Here is a 23,169-nt window from a genome sequence, read left to right on the forward strand (position 1 = left end):
GCATTTGACCACTTCTCTGGTAGTTTCAGTTCGTATAGGCCAGGCTTCCACCCAGCCTGAAGAGGTGCAGACGGCCACCAGCAGATATTTATATCCTCCTGAAGGGGGCATAACAGTGAAGTTGACCATTAATTCTTCCATTGGTGAGGCCCTACTGCTTGTACTCTGGGAGTTGGTACAGGCCCTTGTCTTGGATTGTTTCTGGTTGATTCCACACATCTACTGGCTGCTGCTTGTGCTTGCGTGGATAGACAGGGAATGTAAAAATATCTCTCTTTGCCTGTGTGTGTTCCCTTGTAGAACTCTGTCACTAATTCAGTTGCTACAGTAGCTGGAATGACAATTCTTCCATCCTGCAGTTGATACCACCAGTCTTCCTGTGCTTTCCAGGTTCAGTCTCTATCCATTCTTGTTCTGCCTTTGTATAGATTGGGTCCCATTCAGAGAGTGGTACTGAGAACAGAGGGGCCATAATCTGTTGTGGGGACCACTGAAGTGCTGCCTCTTTGGCTGCTTGATCTTCTTTTCTGTTGCCTTTGGCCACCTGGGAGTCTCTCTTTTGATGACCCCTACAGTGTATTACTGCAACTTCCGAGGGGACCCATACTGCTTCCAAAGGTTCTAGTATTTCTGTCCCATACTTGATGCTCTTTTCCCTGGATGTGATGAGTCCTCTTTCCTTGTACAGGGCTCCATGAGCATGAAGAGTCAGGAAGACATACTTAGAGCCCACATAATCATTCAGTCTTAGGCCTGCAGCTAGTTGTAACACTCAGGTCAGGGCAATTAATTCCACTTTTTGTGCAGAGGTCCCCTGTGGTAGGGCTGTTGCCTCAATCACCGTTTCCTGTGTGACCACTGAATAACCGGCATAGCGGATTCCATCCTTTACGAAACTGCTGCTATCAATGTAATATTCAACATCTGGCTTTCCCAAGGGACTGTCTCTCAAGTCTAGCATAGACTTCATCCATTACCTGGAGGCAGTCATGTATTAGGGGTTCTTTTGAGGTGGGGAGCAGGGTGGCGGGGTTCAGAGTGTTAACAGTCTCTAAATGGATTTGAGGATTGTCACACAGCATGGCCTGGTATTTGACCATCCGGCTGTTAGTAAACCAGTGATTTCCCTAATAATCCATCAACGCCTGAATGTGGTGTGGAACTCCTGACATAGATCTCTTGACCCAGTGACAACTTGTCAGCTTCGGCCACCAAGAGGGCTGTTGCTGAGATAGCCCACAGCCAAGGTGGCCAACCTTGAGCTAGTGTCCAGTTTGGAAAGGTACGCCACTGGCCGACATTTTATAAAAAAATTTTTTTCACAACTCTGAGTTTATTAAAAAAGTCATATAAGGACACTTTTTGTTGGGGATAATTTATTTTTTGAATATTTTTTGATTATTTATTTTATTCTTATTGATTTTAACATATGATTGGTTAAACACTGTGGTCATCTAGTAAGAAGGAGCGCTGCCCTTTTTTTTTATTTATATGCACACCTGGTTAAGGGTTAGGTGAGCTGCTTTTCACATTTGCATATTAATTTGCACATTGATTGGTTGATTGATTTTTTTGTGGCTCTGTCCATATTCTAATTATCTTAATGTGGTGTTTGTCTGGCCAAACCTAGTATTTCTTCCTCTAGACCTGTTAATGTATCACCCCCCACGTTGGTTGTGTTGGCATTTTTTACGTGGCTTTGGGGTCCCCCTCAAGCAGGCCCTGGGCTTTTTCTGGAGGCCATATGTCTTATGTCCTTTTCCCCATTGCAGATTTTGGAATACTTTGCTCCCCCTCCATCCCAGGGCAAGAGAGCCATTTGGTTGTCTTGGTAAGTGTGGCCCCTGCCAGGGCATGTGCTGTAGTTGGAGCCCAGACACCTATTGCCCTTCTGTCTTTTTTCTCATTGCAGGATTTTGACGTTTCTGCCCCCCCTTGGGCCAAGAGGGCCAGTTGTTTCTTTTGGAAAGTGTGGCCCTTCCTCCAGGGCATGTGCTGTCTTTGGAGCCCAGACAACTGACCCTTGCCCTTATGTCCCTTTTTTCTGTTGCAGATTTTCACCCTAACACACGGACATCCTGCCACTTAGGACCTGCTGCTTCTGCTGCAAACAGCACCTAGTCAGACTCACTGCCCACTTATCCTCCCATGGCACCCCCAAGGAGGCAAAGAGTCCAGGGTTCCAGGGGGGGTCATGGTGCCAGGGGGGATACTAGGCCCCCCACTGGCCGTGATGCCAGGGGGGCTACTGGGGCCCAGGGGTCCACTAGGGCCAGGGGGGGCATGGTGGGCCGGAGGTCTGGCTGTGATGTAAGGAGGTCACAAGCTGGTGGCAGAAGGGGCCAGGCTTCCTTCAGAGAAGAGGCGGAAGCTGAGCTGAGTACCTCACCTGGGTCTGATGCCTCCCCTTTGAGCCCAGGAGAAGGGACATCAAGGGCAGGCAGAAGGTCCCGGTCCAAGCCCAACTTTCCACCCTTCTCCCGCAATGAGACCTGGGCCCTGGTGGTTGCTTATGTAGAACGGGCTGAATGCATCGCAGGGCACAGGTCCTCCCGCAGTGGTCAGGCAGCAAAGGACCGTCTGTGGAAGGAAATCACGGTGGCCGTAAATGCAGTGGGCAGGATGTTACGCAGGAACCTCAAGAACGTGAAGAAGCGTATGCGTGATCTGAGGCGGAGAAGCTGACTCTGTGGGCTCAGCAGGGACATGTTACAAGGCGAGGGGTGGACCCTGACCATCTGCAGGAACTGTCTCAGACAGAACGGGCACTTCTGCCGATCATCAGCCTCAACATGATTGTTGGGGTGAAGGCTCATGGAGATAATGATGATTGCCACAGTGGTAAGTACACTACACATGTCCATATTGTGTCTTCAAAGTTGTGTTATCTTTTTAACATTTACCATTTACCATTTGTTGTTTATTTTGTTTTGTATTATAGCCAGTCCCAAGGCAGGGGCAGCCCCAGCCAGCCCATCAGAGGACAACCCAGAAGATCACACATACGCTGATCCAGAGGTGTTCCCTCCTGGTAAGCACTCATTGGGAATGCCCCCCGTAATGTTGAACAGGCTGCTAGAACATCAAACATCTCACATGTCAATGTCCTATTCACAGCACAACATCAGCAGGAGGAGGAGGAGCGGCTCCCCCCACTGCAGTCAGGCCTGGAGGAAGATCTGGGTATGTATTAATGTGCTTGTCTACAACAATCATAATCACTCAGGATCAGCCAATGAGCATCCTCTTAGGAATGCAGAACAAACCAATGCTAAACTCTGTGTGAACACAAATATATCTCCACAACACGCTGGATTTCTTTGGGGTTCCTCACTGTATTGCACTCAAACCCCTAGAGAAATCAGTGTGAAAAACTGTTACCACACAGAAATGTGTCTAATCCCTGCCAAATGTCCTGGGACCAGTTTCCCCGGACCAAGAAAAGCAGGTAACCCCACCAAACCAAATGGGGGAACTAACTGATGAGAGCAATAAAGTTCCAAACATCACTAACTAGCTGACATCTCCTGAGCGTTCCAAATCAGACTCGTCCTCGCAACTTCACAACTTCTCCCAGACACAAAAACACTCCACACATGTAAACACATACATGTAATCTGACCGACGTCAACATGCTCAACTCTGACAGTCCCAGAATATCCAATGTGTTTGGTGTTTAGTGACATCATATATCATGCCTGCTCAATATACAGGAAATGATCCACTACAGGGACCCATCACCTCCCAATCGTGCCGCTCACCTTCAGGTTTGAGCCACACAAAGGGAAGGTCAAACACACTTTGGTCACCACTATGGGTGGCAGAACTGGCAACATTCCTCCACTTCACTTGGAATCAGTAAGTCTTATTTTACAGCCCGCAGGTATCCAGCCAAATCCTTGTTAAAATTAAAGCCCAAAAGAGCTCATGATTGTTTACATTTCCATTCAATGAGTTTATTGGCCCCTTAAGGATGCTGATTTCCAGAGTAGTGTTTAACCACTTGTCACCCGCACTGTAGCTGTCATTTGGCTACAGTCTGGGGAGGGCGTCATACAACATCCTCCCAGAGCACGCCCTCCCACGGCCCCCTGGGGGCACACACCCAGCTATCTCAGGGGTCGCTGTGTCCTACGGACACAGCTGATCACATGATGTGGTAAAAGGCCAATCACAGCGGCCTTTTACCACGTGATCACGGCAGATCACCGGTAAATGCAGTTGCCGGTTATCAACTGCACTTTCCTCATGCTGTCACAGTGGGAGGAAAGTACTGCAGATAACCGACAATTGGCAGAGGACGGATCGGCACCGATCACCAGGGCACTGATGATCATTGACCTGATGATCAGAGGCCGGCAGTGCTGCCTATCTCTGCCACCTCATCAGTGTCCATCAGTGATGCCTATCTGTGCCACCTCATCAGTGTCCATCAGTGCTGTCTATCAGTGCAGCCTCATCGACACACATCAGTGAAGGAGAAAAATTACCTGTTTGAAAAAGAGAAACAAAGACAAAAACTTTTTAATTTCAAATTTTTAGCTCTTTTTTTGTTTATAGCACAAAAAAACAAACCACCCATCAGTGATTAAATACCACCAGAAGCAACCACTATTTGTGTGAATAAAATGATAAAAATGTCATATGGGTACAGTGTTGCATGACCACAATTGTCATTCAAAGTGTGACAGCGCTGAAAGGTGAAAATTGTCCGGGGCAGGAAGGGGGTCTAAGTGCCCGGTAGGCAAGTGGTTATAAAAGCCGTGCTGACACTGCTGGCAGTAATGTCTAGTGGGCCCCTCTCCTGACTTGTTTCATCATGTGATCTGGGACTTCAGCATAGGAAAACTTGAGGTCAACATCAAGAAATGTAGCTACTCACCCAATCGTGAAGTTCCAAGTGACAGCGACCATTTTGCCTTTGCTCAAAATGTAGAGGCCAAATCAAATACATACTTATCCACCGAGAATCTTGAAATTTAAGTCATCTAAAGCCCAAAAGGCATCATAAAGGCTAATCTATTGTTCATTGACAAATACACTATATTGCCAACACTGCTGGGATGACTTCCTTTCCACACACATGAACTTGAATGGCATCCCAGTCTTAGTCCGTAGGGTTCAATATTGAGTAGTCCCGCCCTTTGTAGCTCAGCTTCCAATCATCTGGAAAGGCTGTTTAATGTTTTCAGATATTCTGAGATTGCCACATGAGTTCATTATTTTCTTTTTCACATTGAGTTTGCAGGAGGTCTGCGGTTTAAAAGTGATTAAAGGAGTTTTGGATGCATTGCTCTTGGTCTCTTCAGATCAACAGTTATATCAACAATTCTTTTGGATGCATTTACATGCATTTGGTTTTGGAAATATTTTGGGGAACATTTAGATTTGATCTGACCCCTTTTTTTCCCTTGGTGACCCTTCTATAACCTATTGAATCCTTTTTGGAATGTTGCCTTAATGACAAATGTTATATCTTTTGCTTTAATGTTTGAAGCCCATGGTCAAAATGGCTGCAGTAGCTTATGGGCATAATGGAGCCATCCTAACACATCTGCCTCCTTGTTTGGCAGGAAAGGTGGCCCCTCATTCTTGTGGCCCCTGCTCCTGAGCCTTATCATGCCTCTTTCTTCTCTCAGTCTCCTGGGCTGTGGCTGCCAGTGTCCTATTTGTCTGGATAAACTTGGGTGAAGAACATACCAATGAGCAATCCCTCAAACCTTGGTCACAAATGTCACATCATACATACAGCCTAACTAGTATCTGTTACTAGTGGGAGAGGAATCTGCATCTGATGTTGGGGTACGGGAACTGCTGTAATGGGTGGGGATGTACAAATGCATGTTACATGTGTATTTGGGAAATGTCATGCATTTTTTTTTTGTTTTGTGGTGCAGGGAAGTTCAGGCACTCCAAACTTGCATGAAATGCCGTCACCTCCACCTGAGTTGCCTGAACCTCCGGTAAGAGATGCTAAAGATGTTCTCCCTAATGAGTCACCCATTTAGAGTATAACTCCGTTCCTGGCTGGGCAGGATTTGGCAACGTGATGTGTAACTTACTTTTTTCGAATCATTGCTTAGTCAGGAGCTGGAGGGAGTGATGTGCATGTGACAAATCAGCAGGAAGGTATCAGTCTGGGGAAAGATGCCAAACCATTCATTTTGGTCAAATGCTGATCCAGTGTAATGTGTCAGGGAAAGGCATTCACCAATACCTGGTCCTAGGGGTGGGACAAGAACATGAGCTAGTGTTTTTTGTTTTAGTCATTTTTTGTTTGTTTCTCCTTGCAGCCAACATTGGATGCAGCTGGATCAGCACCCCGTCCACCTGGACCCAGCCCCCTTCTCAAGATTGGGGAAAGGCTGTTGTTCAACATGGAGAGATTATGGGAGCAAAGGAGGCTTTCTAATGCATCCAGTAATATAGAAAGGTTACTGGTGCTCCAACATGAAGCCCTGCTTGGACTTGTCACCTCGGTCAGGGAGCAGACTACAGTGCTGCAGGACCTTAGTCATGATATCCGGGCCTTCTGTCAAGCAGGAGCTGAACAAAATGCGCCTTCGGCCAGAGGCTCCCAACCCCTGTGCAGTAGTTGTTTGGGGCAAATGCCAAGGTTTCCAAAGAGTTCCCCTGTAGAAAGTGCCATGGAATCAGCAGGGGAACAAGCCTTGGAGGTGCCGATTCTGGAACTACCCACTCTGGAGCAGCCCCCTCAAGAAACCCCACCTGAAGACCAGTATGCCTCCTTCCCCATGGATCCTTCTTCTGCACCTTCCTCACACTACCCTTGAACCACACCCCCACTTTCACATCCTCTCCTTTTGTTTCTACACACCCCTCCTCTCAATCCCATTTCCACCCTTACCTTCCACGTCCTGCCCACTCTCCTCAGCCCTCAAATGCCCCTCCCCACATTCTCCCTGTCTTCCATTCCCCCCATTCAACCTCTCCCCCAGCACTCCCTCCCCAACACTCTTTCCCAGCCCCTCCACACACTGTACCTCCCCAACCCCCACACCCACCCCCTCTGCAGCAGCAGCCTCCTCCTCCCCATTCATTTTGTATGTATTTTTTGTAATAAACATTATTTGGAAAGTAGCAGAACGTGTCTTTCAAATTGTCAAAAATGCATTTGGGGTAATAATGGAGGCTTGGTCATGTCGGGAATCCAACACAGGCGCTTTTCTGAGTATGGCTACCAATATTTCCAAATAGCGAACACTAAAAAAGCAGCACTTCAGAAAGAAGACTAAAAGGTGACCCTTCCAGAGGCATTGGTGGTTAGACTCTTTGGCCTTTCTGCTGCTTTCACCTGGTGGTCTGTCCTGCAAATAGTTTTAGCTGTTCCCCATCACACAAGTTCTCTGGCACATGTAGCGGTTGGCCATTATCTGCTAACCATTTGGCTGTCCCAAGGGAGCTTAGAATTATCAGTGCCTCTAAAGAGTTCAGTTGTGTTTCTCTTAATTTCGGTAGGCCTGCCTCCTCTATGTCTTTCTTTTCCCTCTATTTACTGTTTCCGTTTTCTTAAACGTATCCTGAGGTATAATATTATACAGCTCATTATAATACTCTTTAAATGTTCTAGCAATATCCTTGGTTGAGTGTACAAATTCCCCCTTGGGATTTCTTATTTTCTCAATATAATTTCTATTTTTCTTCTTTCTTAAAGTTCTTATTAAATACTTTCCCGGCCTATCTCCCCATCTATACCTTTCACTTGTTATTTTATTAAAGATTCTTTTTTCCTCCTCCATTACATTCTCTAATTCTTCTTTATTAACATATGCATTATCTCCTTAGATCTTTCTCTTTTATGCACCTGTTCAAGATCATATATTTCATTTAATAATCTATTTATCTTTTCTCTCCTTTCTTTTTTGCTCCCATTGCAATGAGTAGACCTCTGATATAAACTTTATGTGCTTCCCACACCGTTGCAACCGACACATCCTGTTTCATTCTCTTCAAAAAACCATTCAATTTCCCTCTCAATTCTTTGACCAATCTCTTCCTCCATGAGAAGTGCCTTATTCAACCGCCATGCATAACCTTCTGTCCCTTCTCTACCCCATCTTACCTTCATTGCAACTGGGGCATGATCCAACAGGGTACTTCCTTCAATTTTTACTTCTACCACCAACTCTATCATTCGATGTTCTACTAATATGTAATCTAGTCTAGAATAAGTCTCATGAACGTGCGAAAAGAAAGTATAATCTCTCTCCTTTATATTCCTAATTCTCCAGATGTCCACCAGCTGACACTCATGCATCAATTTCTTTAGCATTCTCAAGGATTTGCTTTCCTCCCTCCATCCGTGGGTCCATACAGATGTTTAAGTCTCCCGCTACTATCATACACCCACTTTTAAAATCCATCAATCTCTTCAACTCTTCTCTCATGAACCTCTCCGGCCTCTTATTTGGACTGTATATGTTTGCTATTGTACACTCAATTCCCTGTAATTTACCTCTCAAAAATAAAAACCTTCCCTCCAGATCCGTTAATCTCTCCTCCACCTTGAACCTTATATTCTTTGTGAAGCCTATAGCAACTCCTTTTGCTCTTTTAGTTGGTGAATCCGCATAGAACCATGTTGGAAAATATCTAGTCCTCAATCTAACCTTTGACTCTATCTCTAGGTGTGTTTCCTGCAAGAATACCACTGAGGATTTTCTACAGTCAGGTCCATAAATATTGGGACATGGACACAATTCTAACATTTTTGGCTCTATACACCACCACAATGGATTTGAAATGAAACAAACAAGATGCGCTTTAACTGCAGACTGTCAGCTTTAATTTGAGGGTATTTACATCCAAATCAGGTGAACGGTGTAGGAATTACAACAGTTTGCATATGTGCCTCCCACTTGTTAAGGGACCAAAAGTAATGGGACAGAATAATAATCATAAATCAAACTTTCACTTTTTAATACTTGGTTGCAAATCCTTTGCAGTCAATTACAGCCTGAAGTGTGGAACGCATAGACATCACCAGACGCTGGGTTTCATCCCTGGTGATGCTCTGCCAGGCCTCTACTGCAACTGTCTTCAGTTCCTGCTTGTTCTTGGGGCATTTTCCCTTCAGTTTTGTCTTCAGCAAGTGAAATGCATGCTCAATCGGATTCAGGTCAGGTGATTGACTTGGCCATTGCAGAACATTCCACTTCTTTCCCTTAAAAAACTCTTTGGTTGCTTTTGCAGTCTGCTTTGGGTCATTGTCCATCTGCACTGTGAAGCGTCCAATGAGTTCTGAAGCATTTGGCTGAATATGAGCAGATAATATTGCCTGAAACACTTCAGAATTCATCCAGCTGCTTTTGTCAGCAGTCACATCATCAATAAATACAAGAGAAGCAGTTCCATTGGCAGCCATACATGCCCACGCCATGACACTACCACCACCATGCTTCACTGATGAGGTGGTATGCTTAGGATCATGAGCAGTTCCTTTCCTTCTCCATACTCTTCTCTTCCCATCACTCTGGTACAAGTTGATGTCGGTCTCATCTGTCCATAGGATGTTGTTCCAGAACTGTGAAGGCTTTTTTACATGTCCTCCGGCAAACTCTAATCTGGCCTTCCTGTGTTTGAGGCTCACCAATGGTTTACATCTTGTGGTGAACCCTCTGTATTCACTCTGGTGAAGTCTTCTCTTGATTGTTGACTGTGACACACATACACCTACCTCCTGGAGAGTGTTCTTGATCTGGCCAACTGTTGTGAAGGGTGTTTTCTTCACCAGGGAAAGAATTCTTCGGTCATCCACCACAGTTGTTTTCCGTGGTCTTCCTGGTCTTTTGGTGTTGCTGAGCTCACCGGTGCGTTCCTTCTTTTCAGAATGTTCCAAACAGTTGTTTTGGCCATCCCTATTTTTTTGCTATCTCTCTGATGGGTTTGTTTTGTTTTTTCAGCCTAATGATGGCTTCACTGATAGTGACAGCTCTTTGGATCTCATCTTGAGAGTTGACAGCAACAGATTCCAAATGCAAATAGCACACTTGAAATGAACTCTGGACCTTTTATCTGCTCATTGTAATTGGGATAATGAGGGAATAACACTCACCTGGCCATGGGACAGCTGAGAAGCCAATTGTCCCATTACTTTTGGTCCCTTAATAAGTGGGAGGCACATATGCAAACTGTTGTAATTCCTACACTGTTCACCTGATTTGGATGTAAATACCCTCAAATTAAAGCTGACAGTCTGCAGTTAAAGCGCATCTTGTTCGTTTCATTTCAAATCCATTGTAGTGGTGTATAGAGCCAAAAATGTTAGAATTGTGTCAGTGTCCTAATATTTATGGACCTGACTGTATGTTGGAGTTCTTTAAATAACCAGAATCTCTTTCCGGGACAGCTTAACCCTTTTACATTGTAGGTTATATATTGGATTTCTTCCATCTTACTCTTTTCCTGACGTCTCCTTCTTCCTCCTTTCCTTCCTCTTTCTTATTCCTATAGAGCGTTTTTATCCCACTACACTTTTCTCTCCCCTTATCCCTCCCCCCTCTCTCAGTACACCCCTCAATCCCTTTCCTCTCCCTCCCCCTCCCTCCCCACCTCTCCCCCCCCTCCTCTCCCCTCTTTTTAGGCCTTCACTTTGCCTAACCATCATTTGTGGAGGTAGCATCCACCTTTGACTTAATCCTTAGGGCTTCACTCCTCCCATGGACAGCCTCCCCTCCCTCCGGATCCCCCCCTTGACCTCCTCTCTACTTATACTTCTAAAGAAGGAAAAAGGAGTCAAGCTGGAGGGACAAGGGAGAAAAAGGCGATGGAATGGGAGCAAGGAGAGAGATAACAAAAAAAACTTCTCTCCCCTTCACTCACCCTCCCCGCCCCTCCTCCCCCCCCCCCCCCCCCCGTCTCCACCCCTCCCCTCTTTTTGATTTATTTCCCCCAGATTCTTCTTCCCAACCATTTATTTCAATTTTCTGCATTTCAAGTCTATCACAAAAATTTCTCAAGTCCTCTGGGAACCTCAAATAGGCTGTTATTCCATTTTTCCATCCTATTAAACACTCCGGAACTCCCCATCTATATTGCACCTTCTGTTTTTTCATCTGCTCCAGCAAAGGCCTCAGAGCTCTCCTCCTCCGGAGAGTCTCTGATGTCAAGTCCGCATATATTTGAATATCCATTTCTCCATACTTTATTACTGGCTTTCCCTTAGTTTTCCTCCAGAGTCTTTCCCTTTGCTGTAATTCATAAAATTTAACAAGTATATCTCTCGGCCTGTCCTGCTCATAATTCCCCTGGAGTTTCCAGTTTTTAGAGATTCCTTCTATATTAGTCCTTTCCATTTCAGAGTTTCCCATTATAAAGTTCAGTATTTTGCAGACCATCTCTTCCAATATTTCTCCTTTTAAACTTTCCGGTACCCCTCTTATCCTTATATTTCTCCTTCTTTCTCTATTCTCTTGAATTTCCACCTTGTACTGCAATTTTTCCTGAGCTTTTTCCATATTAATTATCTTCTTCTCTAATTCGGAAATAATCTGGGTCTGGTTTTTAACTTTCTGCTCTGTTTCTTCCACTCTTAGCAACAACTGCCCCAGGTCATTCCGAATATTTACCATTTCTTGCTTTATTGTTCTCTCCAGATCTTTAAACATTTCTGTCATCTCTTTTTTATTTGGGATTTGTAGATCTTTTTCTATCTCTAACATTTGTTGATTACTGATATCCAATTCCAATGATTGTTTAGGACTATTTTGCATACTGTGACAGTATGAACGTCAAAGTGATGGATGGATGATATGTGTCACCTCGCATGAGGTCATACTGTGAGGTGTAAAGTGGAGTCCACTCCGGGTTTTCGGGGCCACAATGGCAGAGGTGGTTCCGGACCAGAGTTTGGGCTCCACTGATGACCACCAACAGGTGATATAAATAAGGCAGGGCTGGAGCAAGGAGTTGCTCGTGGCCTGGGACTCAGAGAGGTATTCTGAGAGAGATGTGTGTGTACTATACCTACAAGAAAAGGTTTGCTTTTGTTTTGTTTTGGGTGACAGGGAGAAGCCCTTCACCTCTGAGAGAGGAAACGTCTTCTGTTTAGTTAGTGCCTGGATGGCCAGGGTTTTATTTTGATGTTTTGTTTATTTTGATATTTGTTGCAAACCTTTTAAATAAAACTGACAACCAGTCAGATTTTTACGAAAGCCTGCTGTGCGGTCTACCTTTGTCCCAGGGAAGGAGATCCCCCACCTGAGCTAACCCCACAATACTTAAATCAGACTCTCCTTTGTCATTTCTGCTCTGGGGCCTTTCTGGTGTCACATTTCCCTGGGATGTGTACTTTTTAATTGTCCCCGTTTGGGTCCCTTTAGGCCCAGTTCCTTTTGCACTTTTATTTTTCATTTCTTCTGTAACTTTTATTTTCTCTCATAAACTTGTACTTTACAAAACGAGGAAATTAATAAGGTGTAGAGGTAGAATTCCCAGCTCTGTCTTCCCACCTTTCTGTGTGCTTTTGCCTGCACCTTGCGTTCTTCTCCTTATTTTTTTTCTTATTCTCTGGGGGTCCCCCCCTTTTCTCTCTCTCCCAGCTCTATACAGTTTTTTTATATTTGGGGCCACCGCCAGACTCACTCACCCTTCCTGCGCTTCTCGTGAGAGGGCTCCAGGCTGCATTCTCCAGCTCCTTCGGTAGGACAGCTCTCTTCCTCTCAGGGGGACCCTCCAGGACTTTCCTCCACACTCTTCTTCTTTGTTGGGCAGGCCCACCATCGACCCCCTGCCAGGGCTCCAGGGGTAGCAGGTCGTCCGACAGAACGGGATCTCTCCTGCTCCCTGTCAGCCTCCGGCCGGGCGGCCGGCTTCCTTGCCTCCCAGGGATGCACCGTGGCCGGTCACATGTCCCAGCCGCGCCTCCTTGTTTCCCGGCAACCAGGCTCAGCGTCTAGGCTCAGCGTCCCCGCCTCTCTCCGCTCCCAACTCCCCTTGCCGCAGGAAGCTGCTCAGCCAAAGGAGCCAAGTGAGCCCGCCCGGTCGAGGTAGGTCTCTACCTTCTAGGGCTCCGTCTCCATGGGGGGAATTTTAAGGCCCAAGGGGGGGTCGGTGGGAGGAGCCCCATGCGGGAGCTCCTACCACGAGCTCTCCACCGCCGCCATAGTCAGGCTCCACCCCCTATTGCTTTGATTCTCCTGTTAACATGGGTTGCATGAAATAAATTTTCACCTCTTTAGAGGCAGAAATAACTTCAGAGGAAATAAAAATAGCATTAGAAAGCATGGCGGGAGGGAAAAGCCCGGGTCCGGATGGATATACGGCCAAATACTATAAAAAATATAAAGAGCTTTTAATACCCAAAATGAAGATATATATGAATGCCTTGGGGAATGGGATGGAGATGAGGGGAGAGTCTTTACAGGCGAATATAGTATTGATACAGAAGGAAGATAAAGACCCCTCACAATGTGCGAGTTATCGTCCAATAGCGCTGCTGAATGTAGACACTAAAATATATGCAAAGGTTCTGGCAAATAGACTGAAAGAGCTGATGCCGGAGTGGATACATGGAGACCAGGTGGGGTTTGTCTGGGGAAGAGAGGGTAGAGATAATGCTCTGAGATCACTGTTGCTTATACAGGAGGGCAAAAAAGGGCAAACCCCAATGATACTGATGTCGATAGATGCTGAGAAGGCATTTGACAGAGTGAGTTGGGGCTTTATGATGGACACTTTGGAAGCGTTAGGAATGGGAGATAGAATGAGAGGGTGGATTGGAGAGTTGTGCAGAGGGCCTACCGCTACCATAATGGTAAATGGAGGAAGATCAGAGTATTTTAAGATGTCAAATGGTACAAGACAGGGATGTCTATTGTCTTATCACTGGAGCCCTTAATGTCCATGATTAGGAAGAACATAGACATAAAAGGAATAAAGATAGGAGATAGAGAACATAAGGTAGTGGCTTATGTGGACGACCTGATGTTTTATGTTGGAAACCCCAGAACATCACTTCCAAATTTAATGAAAGCATTGAGGGAGTGTGGAGAACTGTCGAACCTGAAAATTAACCCGACAAAGACCGAAATCTTAAACATAAATCTCAAAAATAGCGAAAAAGAAAAACTACAAGAGGAATTCCCCTTCCTCTGGAGAGATAAAGAATTAAAATACCTAGGAATAAAACTATCAGCCTCAATTAAGAACCTTTATAAAGCCAATTATATAACGTTATTAAATGAGATTAAGGAGGAGTCAAGAAGAGTGGGAAATGGAAATCCATCGTGGATAGGTCGCATAAACTTGATAAAGATGGTAATTGTCCCCAAAGTATTATTTAAATTTCAAATGATCCCAATCAAACTCCCAGAGGCATATTTTAAAGAACTGAGGAAAATGATAATAAAATGTATATGGAGGAATAAAAAGCCTAGAATAGGTTATGAAATGTTGACTAGAAGTAAAGAAAGAGGAGGATTGGGGGTACCAGATTTTAGGAGATATTACAAAGTGGGGATTATCGCAAGAATCTTCGACTGGATTCATAATCCGGAGAAAAGTTGGGTTAAAATTGAGAAAACACTGAGTGGAATAAGTTTGAGTAATAGTATCTGGGTGCCTGCACAATACAGAGAATTAGAGGAGAGCACAAGCACGTACACTCTTAATGTTCTAAAAGAATGGGATTTATTACACAGACAAAAGGGGTGGGTTTTTAACTCACAATTAATACCACTTAGGAACACAAAATATTTCATCCCGGGTAAAGATAGCATAGCAGGGAAATGTATTATAAAACAGGAGGCGCAATTGAGAGATATAATGGTAGGAGAGGAAAATGGGTCATATAAGAATATGGAGGAAAGAAAGGGTGAAGTCTTTAATAAGATGGATAGACTAAGATATTACCAACTGAAGAACTTTTTTGAAAGCCTTCCAAAGCCTATAAGAACTAGAAAAGACTGGAATCCATTTGAGAGAATTTTGGAGTCACGGGGAAATGGTAGACACGGAATGGCAAAAATACACCAGATATTCATGGAACTTGACACAGACACAAAATTAATGCACATAGAGAAATGGGAAAGAGATATGGGAAGAAAAATAGAGGAGGAGGAGAAGAAGAAGATGTTCACATTAATTCATGAGAATATTAGTATGAGAGAAGTGGAAATAAACTATAAGTGTTTGAATAGATGGCACATTACCCCCTACCTGGAGCACAAGATGAATACAGAAATCTCACAGATGTGTAGGAGAGGCTGTGGAGAGGTGGGCACGTGGTATCATGTGTGGTGGGAGTGTCCAGAAATACAGGTGTTCTGGCGGAGGATAGTTTATTTGATAGGGAAAAATCACAAAAATCAATATAGGATTAGATCCAGAAGTATGTCTCCTCCATATCTCAGAACTCTCAGTGAAAGCATATAAGAGTTCAGGGATATGGTACTACTTGACCGCAGCAAAGAGTCTGATACCCAGGTACTGGAAGAAAAGAGAGGTGCCAACTGAGGAGGATTGGATGGCTAGAGTAAACCAGATCTCTGGGACAGAAAGATTGTATTATACGCACGAGGATAAGCTGGAGTTATATAAAAAAAAATGGAAAGGCTGGGAAGAATACAGAGAAAAGGTGAAATATATGAAGAGATAATATTCCTGGAAGCTGGCTTAGAACTGAGATTTAGAAACAACAGAATAATATGGAGTTAACGAGAGTAAAGAGAATGTTGAGCGTGGGAGGATCACTTACTCCTGACCACTACATTCTGTACTCTGGGATGTAAATCACATACTCCTGACCACTGCACTCTGTACTCTGGGATGTAAATCACATACTCCTGACCACTACGTTCTGTACTCTGGGATGGAAATCACATACTCCTGACCACTACACTCTGGGATGGAAATCACATACTCCTGCCCACTACACTCTGTACTCTGGGATGGAAATCACATACTCCTGACCGCTACATTCTATACTCTGGGATGTAAATCACATACTCCTGACCACTGCACTCTGTACTCTGGGATGTAAATCACATACTCCTGACCACTACACTCTGTACTCTGGGATGTAAATCACATACTCCTGACCACTACACTCTGTACTCTGGGATGTAAATCACATACTCCTGACCACTACACTCTGTACTCTGGGATGTAAATCACATACTCCTGACCACTACACTCTGTACTCTGGGATGGAAATCACATACTCCTGACCACTACATTCTGAACTCTGGGATGTAAATCACATACTCCTGACCACTACACTCTGTACTCTGGGATGGAAATCACATACTCCTGACCACTACACTCTGTACTCTGGGATGGAAATCACATACTCCTGACCACTACACTGTATACTCTGGAATGGAAATCACATACTCCTGACCACTGCACTCTGGGATGTAACTCCTAACCACTGCACGTTGTTTGCAGGGCTGTATGAAGTAGTCTCCTGACCCCTGCACTCTGGGCCATTATTCATGGTAAACCAGAAACTGGATGACCTGTAAAGTCTTTTAAAGTGTTTCCTGTTAGAAATGTTTGGCCCCCAAAGATCCCCATCATGGCCCCGACACACACAATTCTTTTCACTCAATAAATTCTTTACTATAGTTTTACTTCTAACAAAATTGTAATCATAGAATCAGGAAATGACAAAGGAAGGAATCCGATTGGTCAGGAAGATCCCTTGTCTGGAATGTGGGGGCGGAGTCATTATTATTGGTGTACAATACAATACACAACGTGTTCCATTATTATAACAAAGTATTGTAGAAAAGATCCCAACATGTGACATGGCTGAATGAATGCTGGTCATATTAGTTCATCTATTCTCTAAGTGGGGCGGTATCTATTGGGCCAATCCCTTTTACAAACCACACATAATATCGCCCTTCAAAGTGAAAACAGAAACGATTTGCACAAAATCAAAGAGTAGAAATATTTTCCGGTGGATCCCCTCTACCCAGACCCCATATGTAGACATAGAACAACAAGCTGTGTTCCCTCTCGTGCCGCACTCCTCCAACCACCCAAACCCACAGAGAAGCCAAGGGAAATAATGAGAGGAAAGTTCCCCCCTAGTTTGGGGCGGAGTTCTCCTTCCCTCCTGTTGGGGGATGGGAGAAGGATGGACTGAAGACAGAGAGACGCTTCGGGGTCACCACTGTTCTGTAGAGCCTTGAAATGAAGGACATCAACTTCAGAAGTTCTTGTTGTCTGTGTAAAGTTCCCCGACAACGAGATCTGGGCTCTCCCGGCTTCTAGCTCTGTAACCCGCTATATCATTATCAGGAAACGCAACTCCGACACCCAAGAAGGGCTGAAGTTGTGTCCTTCATTTCCAGGATCTACTGACCACTCTGCACCCCGACATTGACTGCACTTCATCCATGTCTTTGGGGGCCTCTCATCTCCTTATCAACTGTTTCTTCTATGATGAAGATCAGCCATGGAGTATATCTGAGGTGTATATCAGGGTGTGCTTCTTCCCCACATGAGAGCTGGGATGTCCAGCAACATTCATCTAGAAGACATTTCCCGCACTTAAGGCACTAATATACCTCCAGGTTTGTGTGGGACCCCTGATGTACAGGAAGACAGGACTTCAGTGAGGAACATTTCCCTCACTCAAGACAGGAAAGTGACTTCTCCCTCGTGTGAGATCTCTGATGTCTGGAAAGACTGTACTTCCGTGAGAAACATTTCCCGCACTCAAAACAGGAATACGGCTTCTCCCCCGTGTGAGATCTCTGATGTGTGTAAAGACTGGACTTATGAGGAAAACATTTCTCACACTCTGGACAGGAATATGTCTTCTCCCCCGTGTGAGATCTCTGATGTGTGTACAGATTGGACTTCTGTGAAAAAAATTTCCCACACTCAGGACAAGAATATGGCTTCTCCCCTGTGTGAGATCTCTGATGTTTATGAAGAATAGACTTCTCTGGAAAGCATTTCCCACACTCATAACAAGAATACAGCTTCTCCCTCGTATGATATTTCTGATGTATATAAAGATTGGACTTCTGTGAAAAACATTTCCCGCATTCAGGACAGGAATACGGCTTCTCCCCCGTGTGACATCTCTGATGTGTGTAAAGATGGAACTTCTGTGAAAAACATTTCCCGCACTCAGGACAGGAATACGGCTTCTCTCCTGTGTGAGATCTCTGATGTGTGTAAAGACTGGACTTATGTGAAAAACATTTCCCGCACTCAGGACAGGAATACGGCTTCTCCCCTGTGTGAGATCTTTTATGCACATTAAGATTGGATTTATAATTGAAACATTTCCCACACTCAGTACAGGAGAAGCTCTTCCCTGTTAGAAGGCCGGCCCGGTCCCGCACAGTCTGAGGTTCCTCAGGATACGAGGAATCTGATGGTCCATCTACACTGGGTGGTGCCGGATGGACATTGGAGGGAGCCGGGTTTTCTCCTGGACTATACTGTGTGATGTCCTCATCTTCTACTTTCCAGTCTGGAGACAAAGTGAGACAATCCTCGGAGGTTTTCCTCATCTCCCGGCCATGGACTAAAATACAAAGACAAAGAGGATTACTAGACAGGAGCTGATTGGTTCCCCCAAATCAGGACTCCGCCCACATCAGGCAGCTTGGTCTCTGAGGAGCTTACAATTCCACCCTCAAGGGAACTAGGAAATGGCTCCTCTGATCTCCTACCAGGTCATTTCTTTATTCATGGACCTTAGTCAGAGAGTGAGGAAACAACCAGAACTGTCTTTTATAGGAGGGACAGTGATGAGGGGATTATAGGACGAGGGTCCCCACCCCCTCTATCACTCATCGCCATCTTCCCAACACAAGAAGTACTGCACTTCCTTATTTAGTCCATGATTTAGTCATGAAGAACAGCGGGGCTGAGCCCCACCAGAGGTCAGAGAGTGAGGATGGGGGGAGAACAACCAAGATGAAGACTGGACTGATCCTGAAGACCACCATCATTGGGGTATTGACTCCTCCCTCATTATCACTTTCTGTTTAAGGGTCCAAAGTTGGAGGATGTTATCACATTATTATCACCATGTAACAGTCTGTGCTCCAATCACATCATCCGATATAAAATGTCCAGCTGGGAGGAAATGGGAGCAAAAGAAGTAAGGCCAATGTAATGTACAACTTATTATGTAGGATACAAAAGTTAGGACTATACAGTCAGATAATGTATTGTACAACAGAGTATATAGTGCTGGGGTCAGGAGTATGTAATGTACAACCTAGAGTATATAGTGCAGGGGTCAGGAGTATGTAATGTACAACATAGAGTATATGGTGCAGGGGTCAGGAGGATGTAATGTACAACATACAGTATACAGTGCAGGGGTCAGGAGGATGTAATGTACAACATAGAGTATATAGTGCAGGGGTCAGGAGTATGTAATGTACAACACAGAGTATATAGTGCAGGGGTCAGGAGTATGTAATGTACAACATAGAGTATATAGTGCAGGGGTCAGGAGTATGTAATGTACAACATAGAGTATATAGTGCAGGGGTCAGGAGTATGTAATGTACAACAGAGTATATAGTGCAGGGGTCAGGAGGATGTAATGTACAACATAGAGTATATAGTGCAGGGGTCAGGAGTACGTAATGTACAACAGAGTATACAGTGGAGACAATAATGATTTGATCCCCAGCAGATTTTGTAGGTTTGCTCACTTACAGAGAAATGAAGGGTCTGTCATTTTTATCATAGGTGCATTTTAAATGATAGAGACAGAAAAATCCAGAAAAAACACAATACAAATGTTATAAATGGAGTTGCAGTTCAGTGAGTAAATCAAGTATTTGATCCCCTACCAACCAACAATGATTCTGGCTCCCACAGACTGGATAGGTGCTCATGTTGTACACAGATCAGTCCTGTCAATATAAGAAGGTGCTGCTAATGACAACTCGTTATGTGTATAAAAGACACAGGTCCACTGAATCTCTTTCTTGGGCACCACCATGGGCAAGACGAAAGAGCTGTCAAAGGATGTCGAGGACATGATTGTAGACCTGGTGAGAAGGAGACAGCTTGGTGAGAAGGAGACAAATGTTGGAGCGATTTTTCACAAATAGAAGAAATACAAAGTAACCATCAATCGTCCTCCTTGCTCTGGAGCTCCATGCAGAATGTCACCTCATGGGGTAAAGATGATCATGAGAAAAGTGAGGGATCAGCTCAGAACTACATGGGAGGAGCTTGTGAATGATGTCAAGGCAGTTGGGACCACAGTCACCAAACCATTGGTAATACAATCCGCTGCCTTGGACTGAAATCCTGCAGAGCCCACAAGGTCCCACTCCTCAAGAAGGCACATGTCCAGGACTGTCTGAAGTCTGACAATGAACATCTAAATGATTCAGAGAAGGATTGGGAGAGAGTGCTGTGCTCAGAGGAGATCAGAATTGATCTCTTCGGCATTAACTTGACTCATCGTGTTGGAAGGAAGTAAAATGCTGACTATGACCCTAAGAACACCATCCCTACAGTCAAGCACGGAGGTGGACACATTATGCTTTGGGGCTGTTTCTCTACTAAAGGTTCAGGCCAACATTGCCGCATTGAGGGGCCAATGGACGGGGCCATGTATACCGCCAAGACAACAAAAGGAGCGGCTCAAGAAATAGCACATTATGGTCATGGAGTGGCCTAGTCTCCAGACCTTCATCATATAGAACATTTATGGAGGGAGATGAAACTTTGAGTTGCCAAGCAACAGCCAAGAAACCTTCAGGATTTAGAGAAGATCTGTAAAGAAGAGTGGATCAAAATCCCTCCTGAGATGTCTGCAAACCTGGGAACCGACTACAAGAAACGTCTGACCTCTGTGCTCGCCAACAAGGGTTCCTCCACCAAGTACTAAGTCATGTTTTGCTTGGGGATCAAATACTTATTTTACACTCCATTTATAACATTTGTATTGTGTTTTTTCTGGATTTTTGGTTGATATTCTGTCTCTATCATTTAAAATACACTTATGACAAAAATATATACCCTTCATTTCTTTGTAAGTGGGCAAATTTAAAAAATATGCAGGGGATAAAATAATTTTCCCCACTGTATAGTGCAGGGGTCAGGAGTATGTAATGTACAACATAGAGTATATAGTGCAGGGGTCAGGAGTATGTAATGTACAACATAGAGTATATAGTGCAGGGGTCAGGAGTATGTAATGTACAACATAGAGTATATAGTGCAGGGGTCAGGAGTATGTAATGTACAACATAGAGTATATAGTGCAGGGGTCAGGAGTATGTAATGTACAACATAGAGTATATAGTGCAGGGGTCAGGAGTATGTAATGTACAACATGGAGTATATAGTGCAGGAGTCAGGAGTATGTAATGTACAACATAGAGTATATATTGCAGGGGTCAGGAGGATGTAATGTACAACATAGAGTATATAGTGCAGGGGTCAGGAGGATGTAATGTACAACATGGAGTATATAGTGCAGGGGTCAGGAGGATGTAATGTACACCATAGAGTACATAGTGCAGGGGTCAGGAGGATGTAATGTACAACATGGAGTATATAGTGCAGGGGTCAGGAGGATGTAATGTACAACATGGAGTATATAGTGCAGGGGTCAGGAGGATGTAATGTACAACATAGGGTATATAGTGCAGGGGTCAGGAGTATGTAATGTACAACATAGGGTATATAGTGCAGGGGTAAGGAGTATGTAATGTACAACATAGAGTATATAGTGTAGGGGTCAGGAGTATGTAATGTACAACATAGGGTATATAGTGCAGGGGTAAGGAGTATGTAATGTACAACATGGAGTATATAGTGCAGGGGTCAGGAGTATGTAATGTACAACATAGAGTATATAGTGCAGGGGTCAGGAGTATGTAATGTATAATATAGAGTATATAGTGCAGGGGTCAGGAGGATGTAATGTACAATATAAATTATACAGTGTAAGGGTCAGGACTTGTTATACTGGTATTCAATGGAAACTTAAATATTTACTGTAGCCAAGTTGCAGAGGTCCCACACCACTGCCCCCCATCTCCTGAGACTGCACTCAGTGACTTGGGTCTGAGACTATACAGACATATCCCTCCACCCGGCACAGCCAGCAGAACACAGAGCAAGGAACCCTGGGAGAAATGTACTGTCAGAGATCTTGGACATGTCTATGTCCATAGACATCTATGGTGAAAATTAACATATTTCTGCCAGCTGAACCCCAGAACCTCCAGAAATCCAGTCTAGATACATAAATTGTGTCTGCAGCACAGAGAAGGAAGATTATCCGAGAGAAATCCAGGAATACAGGACGGGGAACACAGCTCAGGAAAGTGACCAGGGGATTACAGGCTGATATCACCCAGTCCCCGCCCTACTCTGGACCTATCAGTGAGCAGTATGGGTGGAGGATTGGATTTAGTGTTCATGACCCACCTGTGCTGATCTCTGTAGGAGTGTCCTCCTCTATAAATGTCCCCGTTATTCCATCCTCCTCCATAGACTGCTGATCATCCCTCACATACGCCTCTTCTTCTTCTGCTTTCACCTCAAATTCTATATCGATTGGATCTCCACTCTAAATCAAGGAAATGAGAGAAAATATCATCTGTAAAATGTAAGATTTATGATTGTGACATCACACACAAAATCCACACATTGTCTCCCTTCACAGAAGCAGATCACATGTGATATGTCGGTACATTTCCCCTAAATACCGCATGCCATCCTGAAACTGTCCATTTCCTATCCCGTGTTGCGGTATTGACCACAAACACTGAACACGCTCAGTAAATACCGCATGAACAGGCGTTACATTCACAGAAGGAAATAATGAATGAAATGCATGCGGTCATTAATTAGTGGTGGAGACATGCGGCATTCAGGAAATGTGTACTGCTTGGTAAAGAGTGGGCGGCCGCTGGCATCCTTAACAACCAGTAAACAACATGGTTGCTAGGGAGCGAGCGGCCGCCTAACCAACCGATAAATCTAAAAAAAAAAGAATTACCAGCAAAAAAAATTAAGAAAATGGCGTGGGGTCCCCCTTTGGGGGGTCTTGTATGGATTTTGAGGGGGACCCCTTGCCAAAAAGAAATAAATACATACCAGACCCCTATCTGAGCATGCAGCACAGCAGGTCAGAAAAGGGGGGGACGAGCAAGCGCCCCCCCCTCCAAAAACATACCAGGCCACATGCCCTTA

General features: G+C 44.5%; 2 protein-coding genes across 2 annotated transcripts in view; one reads left to right on the forward strand and one right to left on the reverse strand.

The window, feature by feature from the left end:
- LOC149445449 (uncharacterized) overlaps positions 1–23,169 on the reverse strand; it is a 71,716-nt gene that overhangs the window by 14,789 nt on the left and 33,758 nt on the right. The window contains exon 8 of the mRNA XM_089653769.1: positions 22,402–22,543. Coding sequence (XP_089509895.1) covers positions 22,402–22,543 — 142 coding nt within the window. The remainder of the gene's footprint in view (positions 1–22,401; positions 22,544–23,169) is intronic.
- On the forward strand, positions 1,522–7,050 carry LOC149445451 (uncharacterized). The gene is made up of 4 exons (XM_089653793.1): positions 1,522–2,841; positions 2,942–3,031; positions 3,118–3,183; positions 6,294–7,050. The coding sequence occupies exons 1-4, from the start codon at positions 2,793–2,795 to the stop codon at positions 6,410–6,412; spliced, it is 324 nt and encodes a 107-aa protein (XP_089509919.1). The 5' UTR covers positions 1,522–2,792; the 3' UTR covers positions 6,413–7,050.

The sequence above is a fragment of the Staurois parvus genome, unplaced genomic scaffold (genome assembly GCF_062004578.1).
Source record: "Staurois parvus isolate SC_StPar_1 unplaced genomic scaffold, SC_StPar_1.0 ptg000720l, whole genome shotgun sequence".
Taxonomy (NCBI): Eukaryota; Metazoa; Chordata; class Amphibia; order Anura; family Ranidae; genus Staurois; species Staurois parvus.

Bases quoted from the DNA above. Each gene is read 5' to 3' on its own strand.
- LOC149445451 (XM_089653793.1), top strand. From the start codon at position 2,793: ATGATTGTTGGGGTGAAGGCTCATGGAGATAATGATGATTGCCACAGT. The intron at 2,842-2,941 runs GTAAGTACACTA...TTTGTATTATAG, and splicing joins TAATGATGATTGCCACAGTG to CCAGTCCCAAGGCAGGGGCA. The intron at 3,032-3,117 runs GTAAGCACTCAT...TCCTATTCACAG, and splicing joins TCCAGAGGTGTTCCCTCCTG to CACAACATCAGCAGGAGGAG.